Source organism: Pocillopora verrucosa, chromosome 2 (assembly GCF_036669915.1).
Source record: "Pocillopora verrucosa isolate sample1 chromosome 2, ASM3666991v2, whole genome shotgun sequence".
NCBI classification, from domain to species: domain Eukaryota; kingdom Metazoa; phylum Cnidaria; class Anthozoa; order Scleractinia; family Pocilloporidae; genus Pocillopora; species Pocillopora verrucosa.
This window is the reverse complement of record NC_089313.1, coordinates 12,563,407-12,579,692: the sequence shown is the minus strand read 5'-3', so window position 1 is coordinate 12,579,692 and position 16,286 is coordinate 12,563,407. Positions and strand designations below refer to the sequence as shown.

Genomic DNA, 16,286 nt, shown 5'->3' with positions numbered 1-16,286 from the left:
GATGTCAAGCGCATGTAATTTGTGGGAATTAAACAGGTTTCCAGATCAATCCTTTAGAAAATTTGCCATTGAATCAATAAACATCATTCAATTGTTCATTACCAATATCTCTTACTGGTCAAAGGCATGGCAGTATTTCAAGTACACTACCCCTTGAGTGTACTGTAGCATCCTCCCCCCTCTCCTGTGCATCAAGTGCATGCGATTTACAGGAATTACACAGGGTTCCAAATCAAACCCTTAGGAAATTTGCCATTAAATAAATAACAATTGTAATTTGTCTTCAGCCATATTCTGAATAAATTGAGCTTTCTCAGACTTTCCCTAACTAAACAGGTCTGCACTAGGCTACAAAATCACACATCATTTTAAATTTTCATAACCTGTGCATGAGCCCTGTTTAGGTATCAATTTTAGCAAAATAATAACTTGATAGAAGCAGGCATCTGAATTGTGTCAGTCATAACGCAAAACACATGGTACAAACTTAACACTTTATTCTACAAATATATTTACATTTTCTTCAAGATTTTCTGTAACAATCTTAGTGTGAGCAAAGGACATTGAAATCTTAGCAACAAATTTACTTGGAATTTAAGTTGACTCCTTTCCACCCACTTGGTTGAAGAGTTTATTCTTAATGACTTGGGACATGAGACCATGTATAGCCTCAATGGATGTTTTGGAGCTGAAAAAAAGAAGTTATAAAGCAGCAAATATGCATATCATCATCAAAAAAATTGCTTTGCAAACCTTTTTAGTACTGTTAAGAATGACAATAGTGTTTGGCACAACATCATATTTTGGCATAATGATTAATTAACCATTTTGACTTCAGGTTGAAAGATCCTGGGTTAAGCCATAACTTGCTTATTTTCCAGTGTCCTTGCCCCAGACACTTCACTCTAGTAATACCCATCCTTCACCCAGGTGTATAAAATGGCAAAATTTCAGGGAAACTTGATGAATTTCTCAGAGGGAACCTGCCATGCCATAGCATCCCCTTTAGTATCAGTATGGATGCTTCTTGTCCCTATTTGCCTGGGAAACTGGAAAGACCTGGCATCATCACTCATCATACACTATACATAACTATGTTACTTTCCTCTGACAAAGGGCTAATGCTCAAAACACCAGCTTAGAAACACCTTAGGGTGGCCAATTTCTGCTATCAAATCAACTGATAACACCAAATTATCTTGTTGTACTCCCCAGCAATGCAGCACCACAGAAATGTTCCCCCTTAATCAATTATGTAAGTTTTTCAATATACCTATCTCTAGTGGTTTTTGCCAACTTTCCTTCCTCCTTCTTGTCTTGATCCATACCAATCATGAAACTCCCCATGCGACCTACCTAACAGACACAAGGCACTTTGCAAATCAACCACATGTGATTTAGACAATGTTTAGAATGTTTTGATATGTTTGCTAATAGTGAAAAACTTATGAAAAGCATAGGGCATCAATTTGATTTCAAAGTAAATAACTTACAATTGGAAGAATATTTAATAAAAGAAAATGAAATTTTAAACACAGAGGAATCCAAGAAGATGACCAACTATGATATAGAAGTAGAGTGAATTCTGTTTCATTGAATGAAATGCAATTTGCATTCCCTCATTCCCTCTTGAAAAATGAGACTTTTTCTTACTTGAGATTCAGCTTGTTCTAGTTTTTCAGAGAGATCTGCTATTTGATGGTTGGTATAGTCTGCATTCTGAAAATAAAAGAAACACAGCACTCAGAACAGGATACAGGGTTACAGGCTAAACTGCCAGCCAACATACATATGCATACATGTACAGGCTAAACTGCCAGCCAACACACATATGCATACACAGCCAAGAATACTACAGAAACTGGATCCATTTGTAACACAAAATGCCACTCTTGGATTTACTTACATGAATCATCAGTATTGAAAAGGCCAAAATAAGTGAATTTAAGAGTAAGAAAAAAGCATTGCATTATCCACTCACCGTAAGTAGACTTGAAGATGACAGTGTATTTACCCAGTATTTATTCCACAACATCTCAAGAAGCTTTCTATCTAATGCTGATTTGAAATATGCAACCTCCAATGAATAATATCTGCAAATATTTCAAAACATGGCAGTTATACAGACAATATGGATTATTCTTCCCAAATCATCAAACTTTTCTTTCATTTCATCCTGTGCTTTTCAGATTTTGGTCCTTATACATTAAGTTTCTTGTCCAGTAGTGCTTACAAGGGGTTTATAAGCACTTTCTAATTTACTGAAAACCATCTTTCACACCTCTGCTTAACTGAGACAAGCAGACAAAATTTTTTCCCTGACTTCCTTATCATATGAAATTAAGAGGACAGAGATGTAATTATATGAATTTAAGTCCTGGGCACAGTTCATAGAATGTCAGTATTTAAACTATGAATAAAATCATCATTTATCGGTTCTCTTCTGCACTTAACATATAACTGTTAGGAAGTGTCTGCTTACTGTTTGCAATGGACTCCAAAGTCTTCTATCTTGTTCAAAGGAATAGTCTGATATTCAGAAGGTCCTTCATCTGGTGGCTTGTATCCCTGGATACCAAAGGAAACATTTAACTAGCATAAGTATTTAGCTCCTTCTAAAACAAAAATTTCCTCAGTCCTTATTATCATCAAATTTCTCCTCAATCTTACCTTGGGATATGTGCGGAATGCTCCTAAATTTACCTTTCCAGCTGAAATAGTTCGTGTGGGATCAATCTATGGCAGAAGCAGATGACCTTAAGGTTTAGGGCAAGTAGAGTGTCAATCAAGAAAGCTTTTAAAAGGAACTTATAAAGTTTAAATGCACAAGTTGAAATTTGCATTTGTTGTTATTTATTGATATTACTGTTGGATGTGAACATGTATCGTCCATGAGAAAGTAGTCCTGAGAGAGACTGATGTCAGTAGTAACCACTGACTTTTCAACAACCTGAGTGGAAGTCTCAGCTGGACAATCACACTACATGATCATGTTTTACCAGGGTGTGAAATTGCACCTAATACAGGCACCAATGTGACTAAATTTTTCACTTTGGTGACCAAATCCTGAAAATTAGTTGCCAAATTGGCGACTAGAATGTTTCATCATGACTTAACTTGTAGATATAGTGAATTACTAGAATCTGCAAAGATAAATCCACGGCAAACTTCCTCGTTAAGTTTGATTCCAAAATGCAGCACATGCATCTCGATAACTAGACACCATATTGGATTTAAGTTGCAGGTGAGCTTGAAGGTTGTATACCATCAATCCTAGTGTCCACTTTGTAGCAGGTTAAAGATCTTTTTCCTTACATAATTTTGGAGGGTCTATCTAGAATGCTGACAGCGTAAAAAAAAGGGTTTTGTTGGTCTTTGAAAATGGCAACCAACTTTCTTTGAATTGGCTACCACTTTGAAGAATTTAGGAGCCAAGTGGCTATCAGAAAAAAAAAAAAAATTTCACATCCTGTTTACCCCTGCATTCAAACCAATTACTGTTTTACTGTTACACTAACCACAATAGCAACAAAAGGTTCCTGGAACTGTTGATTCACCATCTGTGTACCAACATCAATTCCTGACAGCCAACAACCATAGCCAGGGTGACTATGATACCAACCAATGGCATTCTCCAGACGACCAACCTGCCATGGACGAGACTCATATTGCTAAATTGTATTTTTCACCCTAGCACCTTGTATGTTTATGTCTTGAAAGTAAGGTTGACACAAACCATAACCAACTGCAGTGCCAAGATTTACACCTTTTAGCATACTTTGTGCTTTTTTGTTTCTGAATAGTTTTTCTCTATGCAAGTTCATTTTCAGTGACAGAAAGCATTTAATGCAATCAATAAAAGCCATGTGTGCATCATATCACTGAATGAAGGTTAGCAACAATCCTCATAACATAATGAAGGCTTTTTCTTACCAATTTAGATGACTCAATGTATTCTGCCATGTATTCATAAGCTGCAGCTTGTGCATTGACTCTTGTCTCTGTTCCTTCAACTGGTAAAGCAAATGCATCCATGACAATCATGGTGTTGCCATCAACTTTGCCCAACATTAGTCCCATGACTTCCAATGTACCCCCTGACCTGGCATGCATCACCTAATAAATAAAAAGAAAGTCTCATGCCAGACTAAGTTTTATCCTTAGAAGGGTTATTTACCTCCCTACCAACCATGTACATGTACATTTACTCATAATAATGGTATGCAGGTAATTACTCGCAAAGAAATCTGATTATATGAGAGAATAGTGTCCGGTCCTTAAACAGCCCCATAGGGGCTCATGTGTGGTGTAAGATGCTCACCAGCCTCATTCTTAACCAAGAAACAAACTTAACACAACTATTCGACTGATTAAGCCATCTTCTATGATGTATTATGTGTGATGGATGGAAAAAATAGAGAGATATTATCCATTATCTATTGTAAAAGATGATGTTTTTTTTTTTCCTCTTTCTTGCCTTGATGTGTACTTGGGATACGAGAGGCCAGCTGAGTTTGGTGTGAAAGCAACCTTAACTTTGTATTGGTCTGCTTGGAGTTATGACCTGCATGCTTAGCACTCAGGCCACAACTCCAAGCAGAAAACTCAATCATGATGTAAGACAACACAGACCACAAACTTGGTTAGTTAGAGTGGTGTACATGTATATAAATTATTCAAATAGAAAATCCAGGACAAGTATAATTCTTTAGGAATATGGGAGGGCTTAAAATAAGTCAGCTGCCTGTCTAGAAGAGTAAACAGTTTCCTACCATTTTCAACAAGGCCAGCGCTGAAATTTTAATGTACTTGAAGTAGTGAGGGCTATAGATTGAATAATAATGAAATCGAAGTTAGTAAGTGGTAAATTACACATGGATACCATGTACTTTTTTTTTGCTGTCGAGGCATAAAAATGAACATTCGAGGTTTTTTGCACCAGTATACATAAGATTTTCCATACGCTAAATGATTTGACACAAAAGCCATGACAATTTCATTTACTTCATAGAGGAACTCACTCTTTCTGCCATGGTTTTGCTTGCAGAATTTCTTGCTGTTGCTGGCGGTCATACTTAAAAATTTCATCTACGCTGTTAATTGTCTCCATGTTATTGGACATTTCCCAAGTCTTAAAGGCCATAGAAGTATCCATTGAGGACATTTTTAATTTAAAATAGAGAAGAAAATCCTCAAGCTTGAATGAAGAGACAAAATGGCGGCTATTTACCCATGCTGCTTATCGCGCAGCACAAGAGTTGAGGGTCTGGGACGAGAAGGAAGAGAGGACGCCATATTGATAAAACTAGTGTAAACAGTGAAACGAGATTGTTTCAAAGCGATCTTTTTCTTGTCTTCCACGGTTTGGGTGTTTCAAGACAACAATTTGATATGGGAGAAGTGTATGCACCTACGGTAAGTGTTTTCAAGCTGTAAATTAAGAGCAGTAAGCCCTATTTATCAGGCACATGCTTTCCAGTTTCTCTTTGTTTTGTGTTTGCTACCGGCTTTATGTCATCAGCTGTTTGCTAGATCTTTCTTATCAACACGCGCTGCACTCATTGTTCTACATTGTTTATTTGAATTATTTTGCACAGTTTGTTCTTCGCTCCACGAAATAAGCGTACTTGGACATGACTGTCATTATTCAGAACTAAATATTTACATGATCTGTGATATTCAGACAGGTGTTGAATTAATATATGAATTGAATTTCGACTCTATTGCTGTACGATATGTGCGATCTGTGAAACGAGGATTGATCCGAGTGCTCTTAAGGAAACAAATTGGGTTTAAGTGGGCACGAACTGGAGAAAATGTTACAAGTATTTCACAGGTGTGCAGTTGATTCTGCTCGAAAGTGCTCTTAGCTTGTGAAGCTATCATTTAGTCACTGCTTTCCTTCAGTGTGGATTAATACTGCATCACCAACAGTACATGTATATTAAATAATTTTTCATAACAATACAGATCACAATAAAAACAATGAACATTTTAAGTACATGTTTCTGGCCAGTACAGAGAATCAAGCTGTTGATAGGAGTCAGACGCTGAAAAAACAAACAGAGAAAGTTGACACAAATGTGTTTTTCAAAGATCACAAATTTGAAAATGTTGGCACACAGAAAAACCAAGATTTATCTTTACAACCACTCACAACAACTTTTGTTCTTGTTCCCATTTAATATAATATATATTAGAAATGTAACATGTACTATCTTAAAGTTTTTTTAAATATCACAGCACATTTAGAACTTTATGTATAATATTTTCCCAGCAAATAATGTTGGAGACCAATTTGTAGAAAACTAATTTTGTCCTAAGAAAATAAATTAGTTTTCATAAGAAAATCCTTCATTCTGATTGGTGTATGTATCTGTTTCATATTAGCTATTAGAGAGCTGGGAGGAAAAAGTCTCCAAAGTTGATACAAAAAACATGTATTGTGAGAACATCCTATGCTAATTATTGTACTAAAATACTACCTTCAATGAGACTGGTACAATCATCAACAGAATGATTGATCCCTTCTGAAATTCTGTTGTGTCTGAAAGGCAATGCTTTTTATCAACTTTGTAAAATTTGGTGCTTGTTTTTGATTAGATGATAAGGTGGTTTCTTTTTGTTTAAAACATCTCTTGACTCTCAGTTTTGTGGTAAAAAGCTGCAACTCTGACTGAGTATAAAACTGGATTTTTCTTTTAAAGCAGATCAAAACGTTAGTTTTAGAACTTGAAAATATTCCTCTTCTGTGTCCTGTTGGTTGAGTCCATTGTGATAACATTATTGTGGTTCATGTCCTACTCAGGGTCAGTCTGAAGCAGCACAACTTCTAGCCACTTTCTGGCCAAGGCAAATGCAAGAAATCAGAAATATGAATACAGTAAGTACTCTGAATGATGGAGTGTATAAAGACAGGGACTTTTAGCCCATTAGACAACATTATCACTGTATGAACAAGTTTTAGAGTAGTACATGTGAAGTAATGCTCAAATGTTGACATTCTAGATTCGAAACTCAATCCTCATTGCTTGTAAGTTTGAAATTTGAGTTTTGATTTTCAAGAATCATAATTGTAGTTTCAAGAATCAAGAATTGAGTTCTGAAATACTTGAAGACTTTTTCAAGGAAGTGAGCTTATTTAATCCAGCATGGAGCAGTTATGGTACATATAGATAAAGCACTTGATATGCAGCTTTCTTAGTGGTGATAGTTTCAGTGGATTCCATTTTCCACAAGACCTAAGTTCTCCTTTATTTATCATTGCCAATAACAGACAAAATATTCCATCACATCTATAATACATGTTACACACAGTGATAATGATGACGCCAGCTTTCTTCTTCCCTTAGCACTTCATTTGTTATATTCCAATATACTCTGTCTTTGCTAACTACAGCTGAAGTTAGTCAGTTTTTAGTCACTTTTTCATCTGTTGTTTCTCAGAATGATTTCAAAGTTCAAGAGTTACCATTAGCAAGAATCAAGAAGATAATGAAGCAAGATGAGGAAGTCAAAGTAAATGTTTTTGCTTCTATTGTAGGTTCTTTTGCAGCACATTTTCATGTGGACATAGGCTTAGTTATCATACATAAAGGATATTACATAGTAGAACAAACATGTATTCAGATGTCATCCTCAAGCAGAAATACCACTTGTACACATTTGTTACAAACAAGTGCTGTAAAACACTTGTCTGTATGCTCAATTTATTTAATGAGGTATGACCCTAAACATATTTTTTATACATTGTTCTCCTTTGATTTGTGCTTGGACAAATTATTGTATCAAAGCAAAATTGTTTCTTTATACGTTAACAAGCTCCTGACTTTTCACATTTTGGTACAATGAACAGTCACTATAGATATGTAGAATTTACATCAATGCAAATATGTATATATATAAGTACACGTTTTAGTGCTATTTGATTGCATAGTTAAAAAATGAAAGGCGTTAACTCCTACTTATCAATATTTGTTCTGTCTTTCTTTTATAGATGATCAGTGCAGAGGTAAAGGATTAGTCTTGTTCATTATTGTGGAATACACAGATAATGTATATCAGTGCAGTTTGCTCAAAAGATGATGCAAATATTGAAATATTTTCATCATTATTATGGTATCATTCCTATGGGTCATTCTGGTTTTCTTGTTATTTTCTCCAATGCAAAGCTAAGGAGAGATTGTATATCCTTTGCTTTTCCCAGTTAACTCATTCTGCATTCTTTTCATTTTTATAACTTGTGGTTGCATTGGTTAAACAAACAAGGTGTCAAACAAACTGTGATACATTTTTGGGGTGTGGCTTGTTTTCTAATCAATCAATTGGCAATTTTAGTTTGACTATCAATAACGTGTTATCAATGAGTTGATTTCATGGGTTTTTATACATTTTCTTTTTCACTCATCTTTTTCAATCTTCTCCCACTACTTTAGGATGTGCATCTACATTGTACATAGCACAAAGGACATTTCTCTGATGTACACACATGTAGAGTGTACTATTGCTTTAACTTCCCTTTGCTGTCATCTTTAGAACTGGTTCTTTGTATTTTGAAGATTTAAATTTTTCTTTATTATTTTAGGCTCCTGTTCTATTTGCAAAAGCAGCTCAAATTTTTATTAATGAGTTGTCACTCAGAGCTTGGATTCACACAGAAGACAACAAGAGAAGAACCCTCCAGGTACAGTGAACATTTCCCTTTGGATCTTAACCCTTTACACTCTAACATCAGTATGGATACTCTCCATACTGTTTTCTGTACATTTCCTGTGGTGCTGACAAGGAGAATATGTTTAACATTCTGGAGCTTTTTAAATTGGTGATCATTTCTTTTATTCTCATGACCTTTACATTTGATTCACGGGTGATACTGTGAGGAGAAATTAGATGCCAGTCACTTGTAGGGGTTAAAGGATTATGTGGTCATGTCAACAGTTCAGCTTTTGTGACTGGAAGTGGTAATTGCAGGGTAGTGATTTGTGGGGGTGTGTGTATAATTAATTGACCACTCCCCTTAGGAGGTTTTCAGGGCAAATACAGACAAATTGAAAAATTGTGAGTAAATGGAGTGTTGAAAAGCCCCAAAAGGCAGGAGGTAGACCAGTTGGCTATATACAAAGTGCAGCCAAGGAGTTCAACTCAGAAGAACTGTAACAAATCCAGAGAGTGGGAGGGTGGAGGGCTTGAACTGGGACCATCAGATTACAAGACTAGGGCCCTTAACCACTTGGCCACACTGCCTCCATAATCAGATGTGACAATGCTAGAAATCATTAAAAAAAAGTGAATGTAAACAAGCAATTAAAATGTTAACATACTGAAAGTAAATTTGTTTTACTTTGACTAACACACTATAATTACTTTTATTTTTTGCAGAGAAATGACATTGCTATGGCAATTACCAAGTTTGATCAATTTGATTTTCTCATTGATATTGTGCCAAGAGATGAACTCAAACCTCCTAAGCGACAGGTAGTGATTAGTGACTTTCATAAACTTATTTTATTAATACACTCCTTCAAAGGAAGTCTTGACATACTTAAATTGAAATAATTATAACAGAGCTCGCAGAGTGTGGCCCCATAATTATACAAAATAGTAGTAACCCATCAAGCCGAAAAAATTTGAATGTACGACCATATGACCGTACAACCATACAACCGTATAAGGTGCTACTTTTAACATGTGTGGTCAACTGTACTGCAGGCATGCCAACACCATGGCTTTGTTCAGAAGTCCAGTGGTCAGTGCACTGGGCTACGAGTCAGACGACCCACACTGTAGTCCTGGCCGGGGCAAGGTGTTGTGCCCTTGAGACATGCAGGAAAAAAAAAATGCGAGCTCCACTTTTAGGCTTGGCTAAATCTATATATTACCAAGACATACATGACATACTCACATGTATGCATGAGTAGAATTATTACTCAGGAATATGAATAAACAAGTAGAGTGTATGTTTGTGGGCATAAATATGCTCTGGACCCTTCTTAGAGTCATTTTAACCTTGCCTAAAGGCTCAGGTTGAAATGACTAAGAAAGGTCCAGAACTTAATCATGCTTAGCAACATTAACTGTTTAACTACTACAATAACCTTGGAAGGCATTGAGAGAATAAAAAACTGAAAAAGATTTTAAAAAAACAGCCTGAACAATTACACAAGTGTGGGAGTGGGCTAAAATATATTTTAGCTCGAAAAATATGCCATAATGCCCAATAAATTTGTAATAATAACTTTAACTGATTTGTGCATTGTAATATTGTCATCTTCATATCAGGATCCAATTCGTCAGACAGTGGTTGCTCCTGATCAAGTTCAGTACTACTTCCACCTTGCCCAACATCATGCAGTTTCAATGCAACAGCAGCAGCAACAGCCTCAGCAAGGACAGCAGGCACCCCAAGCACAACAGGCGCAACAACAGATAGCAACACAAGTGCAACAACAGCAAGTGGCAGCCAGCACCCAGCCTCAGACTATAATAACTGGTGTGCCAACACAGCAAATTGTCACCATGGCAGTAAGTTACATTTATCCCCAGGAGTAGCAAAAGTTTCACAACATTTTGATAAAATTTAATGGTTCTGATTAAATCATGGATGTAAGAACAACTTTACAGTGTATGTGGAAAATGTTAATTCCTGCCAAAAAGTAAAAATGGCAAGGAAGCCCTTCTTAGCAAAGTGCATTCATTCATGCATCTTTTGTTTCAGCCTGGACAGGCTCAGATGCTACAGAACCAACCACAGGAACAAAGTGATGTTCAGTATCCAGTTAGTAAAAAGGCTATTACTTTACATGATATTTGAGATCTATTTATTTTTTCCACCAAATGAGTATTTTCAGGCTTTTCTTATGATTGTAGGGATACAGCCCTAACCCTCCTGAACACAAACCTAAGAGAAGAACTGCAAATTGGATACCTCACAATCAGCAAGAATAAGGTTTATAAACTGGGCTTTGGCATTCCAAATTGTCTGAGAGGGTTTTGGTTATCCTTGGGGTTATTGATGTCAATACACTCAGTGAAGTCCACAAACAGGGACAGGGGGGAAGTTTTTTTATATTTTTTTTGTAATGTAATTGGACTACATGTATCTTGTAACAATCACAGGGTTTTCTGTCAGTTTTTGTAAGCTTGCACATGGCTTTGCCTAAATTTCTCACGAGAGAGAAGATCACCACGGAATTAAGAACATGGCAAGGCAAATCCTGCCATTGTTGTTGACATCACTGTTACAACTGTACATTGTCAATGTTCAAAGTACAAATTTATAAGATGGTTAAGAAAATCATAGATAGTTTAATCAAACAAAGTTATGTTCCTCTGATGAACAATTATCACTCTTAATTGTTTTACCTCTGTTATCAACAGGTCCATTTTAACTCTCCACAATTGCAGTACCTCCGTATGCAGCAGATTCAGCAACTTCAACAACAGCAACAACAACAGCAGCAGGCACAAGGCCAACAACAAGCGCAACAAACAACCCAACAACAACAGGCTGCACAACAGCCTGCACAAACAACTGCTGAACAGGCACAACAGCAGGCTCAGCAGCAAGCGCAGCAGGCCACTGCTCAACCAACGGAGTTTACATTCACTGCTGGAGGACAGGTAAAAAATGACGCAGGTCAGAGGTATTATTTTAAAGGGGGTACGTTTCTAAAGAAACTGTGGCGCTGCGTCGGTGGAATAGTAAAACAGGGTAATTTATTATTATCAATTGAGTTGATAACGTAAATTGGCCACCGTAAAGAGTTTCAAAGCTGACTTTACGATCGTTAGCCCTTCGTTAGAGCTTAGAAGAGCTTTAAACAATTTGTTATATATTTTCATCATAAAAAATACTTGAATAGTATATTTGGATGTCACAAACGTAATTTGTCGAGGCAAAAAAGGCAACAATGTTTGGTAAAGAAACAAAGATGGTAGAAGGCGTAGAGTATTTCATATTTATCACGACTGAACATCGATAAATTCAGGGTAAACTTAACCAGGTGAACAAACCAGGGAGGTTTCACAACTGTAGCCTGTCAGAAGTATGGTTAGTCAGAAGTTTGTTGAGCAATTCTCTATGCAGTATCAAATTCAGGAAAGGTGCTGCTTTCATTTGTGAAAGGACTTTCAACAACATTCCAATGTTGCCTTATTTGAAATAAGTTTCGTGTAAGTAAATCACCAACCGGAAGACGGATACGAGGTAAAAGACTTACATCCATCGTGAGACAAGTGAGTACATTTCTCTTTTGAAATATCATTCAGTGTGTGTACCCTCTTGTTTTTTTTCACTACTAACAGATTTACCAGCTTCAGCAACATCCACACACTGGCGTTACTGCCGTGGCTGTAGCAGCACCACAGGGAACTTATATTCAGCAGCAAGGCGCCACCGCAGAACAAGCCTCACTCACAGCTACTGAAGCACAGCAACAGCAATAGGAAGGTAACTAAACCGCACTTAACCTTTTATAATATAACACATTAAATGTTTATAGAATTTCAGTCAACAGATTGTACCTCAATATGCGACATGTAAAAAGTCGTGTCAGAGTTTCCTGAGTTTAAACTTACTTTTTAATTTGAGATAGAGCATTTACATTCGAAAGACTTGCTTCAAAGCTCTCAAGTTAAAAAATTATTAAAAAAAAAAAAAACGAAAACGTTTAAGTACAAATTAAGACACAAATTTTTGGTTTATTATGTAAAGATCACGTTCCGATGAAAAAACAAAAGGTGTTGATCATTAGCGTCGTAAGATGAACTTATCTTGTAAAACGTTACGGCGTGGCATCTCAAAAAGGTTCTGCAAAGCAGACTAAAGGGAGGAGACTAGAGTGCTTTTTGAATGAGTGTCACAAAGCCAAATCCAAAGAAATCCCAAAAGCCATTCATTGCAAGGAGAATATCATTATGAGCCAAAGGGAGATCGAAGTAAAAACAAACAAACTACTTGAGGCGCGGGAAAACGCGGGTGACCAAGTCGTGATTGGCTGTAGATTTTAATTTGATTGTTTTAGAACAACTGAAGTACCGTGAGTTTTCTGGGCCAATCACGTAACGAAGTAAAGGAAAACCAAAGCAATGAATTGACACTCAATTGGAAGTTCCTTTAATGTCCACTATTTGATTTAATTTTCGCTGTTTGATTTTTCTTTTCCAGGTTGTTGACATTTTGAGGAATCCACTCTAAATTTATTAGAAATGGAACAATGGAATACACTCTGCTCATGTATATAACGGCGCTGCTAAACATTGGCGTGACGATGTGCTACTGCAGATACATCAAAGTGAACTAATTTATTTTTGCTGCGATTACTGCCGCTGGCTACAATAATATTTTATAAATATTTTACACATGTTGTCACGCAATCGGATAGAATATATAACGAGAAAAAGCCAAAAGTCTGGATAGGGTTTTCTTTTCCCTCAGAGTTCAGTGAGAGAAAAGAAATCCAAAGAGTTAAACTTTTTAGGATCAATGTCAGTATCTGGGGAACTGTGCACCAACCCCTCCCCCCCTAATCGAAAAGTCACTCTTGTTATCAGTTGACTGTTGTTGGGTTAGGGGTGGGGTAGGTGCACAGATGCTTAGATACTGACAGGGATCCACAGTTTGCAAGAGAGTAGGAATATTGAGTAAAAATATTTACGTGGAAGTACGGTATACAGTCTGTAAAGATTGGTTTCCAAATTATATCAGAGATCATTTATTCGTTTACCGTTTTAACTTTATCATTTTACAACAATCACCTTTGACGAGCTGAAACCAATCAAAGGAAAGATATGAGAGTGTTCAACCCAACCATATTCAAAGTCTTAAAAGTTTTCGAAAATACATTTACTAACGCGATTTTTTTTTGTGCATGTTTTTTCACCCCTTGGTATTTATTGAACTTAAGTTTACCTCCTACATAACCAGAACTTCAAGAAGCTCTTATCTCGCTATATTCTCCTTTTCAACTCAAAGAAAAGGAAAATATAGATAGAAGAAACCAACCTTAAACTTCTTTAGTCAAGGCAGCTTGTAGTTCATCAAGACCTACCACTTCCTAAGTGATGTAAGGGTACTTTGCCTCTGCTGCCTAGAGGAAAATCCTCTGTCTTTATCCCCTCTGTCTTCGATAGAGCGGTTTTTAATTGAGTATCGAAAATAATCCTATATTGCTTTGGTCTTGCGTTACTTCGCTCTTTGATTGGTTCAGAAATCTCACGCCACCATCTCAACCAATCAGATGAAAAACGTAAACCAACACCAACTGTGTAACTCGCGTTTTCCCGCGTTTGAAGCGGGTTGCTTATTTTACTTTGAGTTCTCATTTGTTAATGATGACATTAACCTTCGTTCTGATTGGTAGATGTGATAACTTTGATTTTGGCTTTTTCACACAGTAACACGTTGGTTATTTATCTTTATCCCCATTCTCCACTAGTTGAAAGTTCTTATGGCTGTTTATGAATCGTCTGGCATCGATCGTGCTTTTATTTTGGATTGCTCTATAACATTACTTCTTTAATTGTGTCTTGTATTGTACCTTTACAAAGCGTAAACATTCATGTACTTTTTTCTTTTCTGTATATCAGCCAATATATATCTTTTCTGAATCATCTGGCATCGATCGTGCGTGAAATTTTGAATTACTCTATAACATTACTACTTTAATTGTACCTTTACAAAGCGTAAACATTCATAGCCTTTTTTCTTTTCTGTATATCTGCCAATATATATCTTCTCTGAATCGTCTGGCATCGATCTTGGTTGAAATTTTGGATTACTCTATAACATTACTACTTTAATTGTACCTTTACTAGGCGTAAACATTCATAGCCTTTTTTTCTTTTCTGTATATCTGCCAATATATATCTTCTCTGAATCATCTGGCATCGATCTTGGTTGAAATTTTGGATTACTCTATAACATTACTACTTTAATTGTACCTTTACTGGGCGTAAACATTCATAGTTTTTTTTTTCTTTTCTGTATATCAGCCAATATATATCTTCTCTGAATCGTCTGGCATCGATCTTGCTTGAAATTTTAGATTACTCTATAACATTACTACTGTAATATTACCTTTACTAGGTATAAACATTCCTATACTTTTCTCTATATATCTGCTTTCCTCTTATTCTTTCCTCTTTTCCTTTTTTGTCAAATCTTTGTGTCAAATGACCGCTATTTTTATTATGCATTAAAAGCTATTTACAACTTCACTGGAAAGATTTCGTGCTTTTTTTTTCAGCAAAAAATGGCTGTTTCTAGCGCTCTGACTTGGTGCAAGTAGACCTGTGAACATCTAACTCATTCCCCATCGTTTGCGACACATCTCTTCTTTTGATATTTACGAACGAGCACAAGAAAGATGTGCGCAGAGTGTCTATGCTCTGCAGTGCTGCTGCGCATTCATAACCACCAAATCTGGAACTGCGGCGAGTTAGTACGAACATAATATGGTGTTGTTAGTTCGTGTTGCCACGTATACGCCCTGTATGTTTAGACTCCAAACCGGAGGAAGACTGGTTCTCGAGTACGACTCCATACATGCTTGTAGACTTTCCGGGCGATAAATCATTGTAACGTAGACCGTAAAAGTTAAAGATATCTCGGAAAGTGTGTTCCCAAAGAGCGAAAAAGCGAAACGGAGTGAGTCGTACCACGAAAGGAAACTGTTTGTTGCATGTTTTGCGAAGAGGTTAACTAGTACGTCGCCACTCGATTGCATCTACCTAAAGTTTTCCTCGCTTGCGATTAAGTAAATCTAACGAGGGCTTTTCCCTATAAACGTAGCGTGAGTAGCACAACTGACCAACAGAGGTATTATCGAAGGAGCTATTTCACGCCATATGTTATTGCTGTGAAATAGAAAGGCACAAAAGCACAAAACAGGCGGTATTAAATCAGCAGAGAACACAGATAATTTAATTTTATCAGCTGAGTTGATAATGTAAATTTGTAAAAGTAAAGAGTTTTTAAAGCTGACGTTTTTCTATCGTTAGCCCATTGTCAGAACTCAGATGATACAGGATGGGGAAGATTGGATGGGGAAGATTGGAACGGATTGCAAACAAACTTGAAAAATATAGGTTAAATTTTTCAAGATACACAAACTTTGACGTAACTTATTTGAAATTCCGGGTATGAAATAATAGAAAAACTGAATTTACTCTGTTTTAAAGCTAAAGACGACTATTTCAATCCTACTATCAAACCTACTATGCTGTACTTTTATCAACATGTGGTCTTAGACAGACTCTTTTAACACGAACAGAAATGCGAAGTCTTC

General features: G+C 36.4%; 2 protein-coding genes across 2 annotated transcripts; one reads left to right on the top strand and one right to left on the bottom strand.

Annotated features, from left to right (window-relative positions):
- Positions 1-475: 475 nt before the first annotated feature.
- Positions 476-5,216, bottom strand: LOC131768986 (COP9 signalosome complex subunit 5). Its single transcript, XM_059084705.2, has 10 exons — positions 5,022-5,216; positions 4,773-4,824; positions 3,934-4,116; positions 3,519-3,647; positions 2,671-2,736; positions 2,483-2,568; positions 1,982-2,093; positions 1,654-1,719; positions 1,274-1,356; positions 476-688 (listed from the first exon to the last, which is right to left on the bottom strand). The coding sequence occupies exons 1-10, from the start codon at positions 5,162-5,164 to the stop codon at positions 595-597; spliced, it is 1,014 nt and encodes a 337-aa protein (XP_058940688.1). The 5' UTR covers positions 5,165-5,216; the 3' UTR covers positions 476-594.
- A 65-nt stretch (positions 5,217-5,281) lies between these two features.
- On the top strand, positions 5,282-15,216 carry LOC131768985 (nuclear transcription factor Y subunit gamma). The gene is made up of 11 exons (XM_066162054.1): positions 5,282-5,415; positions 6,809-6,883; positions 7,447-7,518; positions 7,997-8,011; positions 8,585-8,683; positions 9,379-9,474; positions 10,279-10,521; positions 10,715-10,774; positions 11,377-11,619; positions 12,304-12,448; positions 13,166-15,216. Exons 1-10 carry the CDS (start codon positions 5,392-5,394, stop codon positions 12,442-12,444), a joined length of 1,068 nt encoding a protein of 355 aa, XP_066018151.1. The 5' UTR covers positions 5,282-5,391; the 3' UTR covers positions 12,445-12,448; positions 13,166-15,216.
- The last annotated feature ends 1,070 nt before the right edge of the window (positions 15,217-16,286 follow it).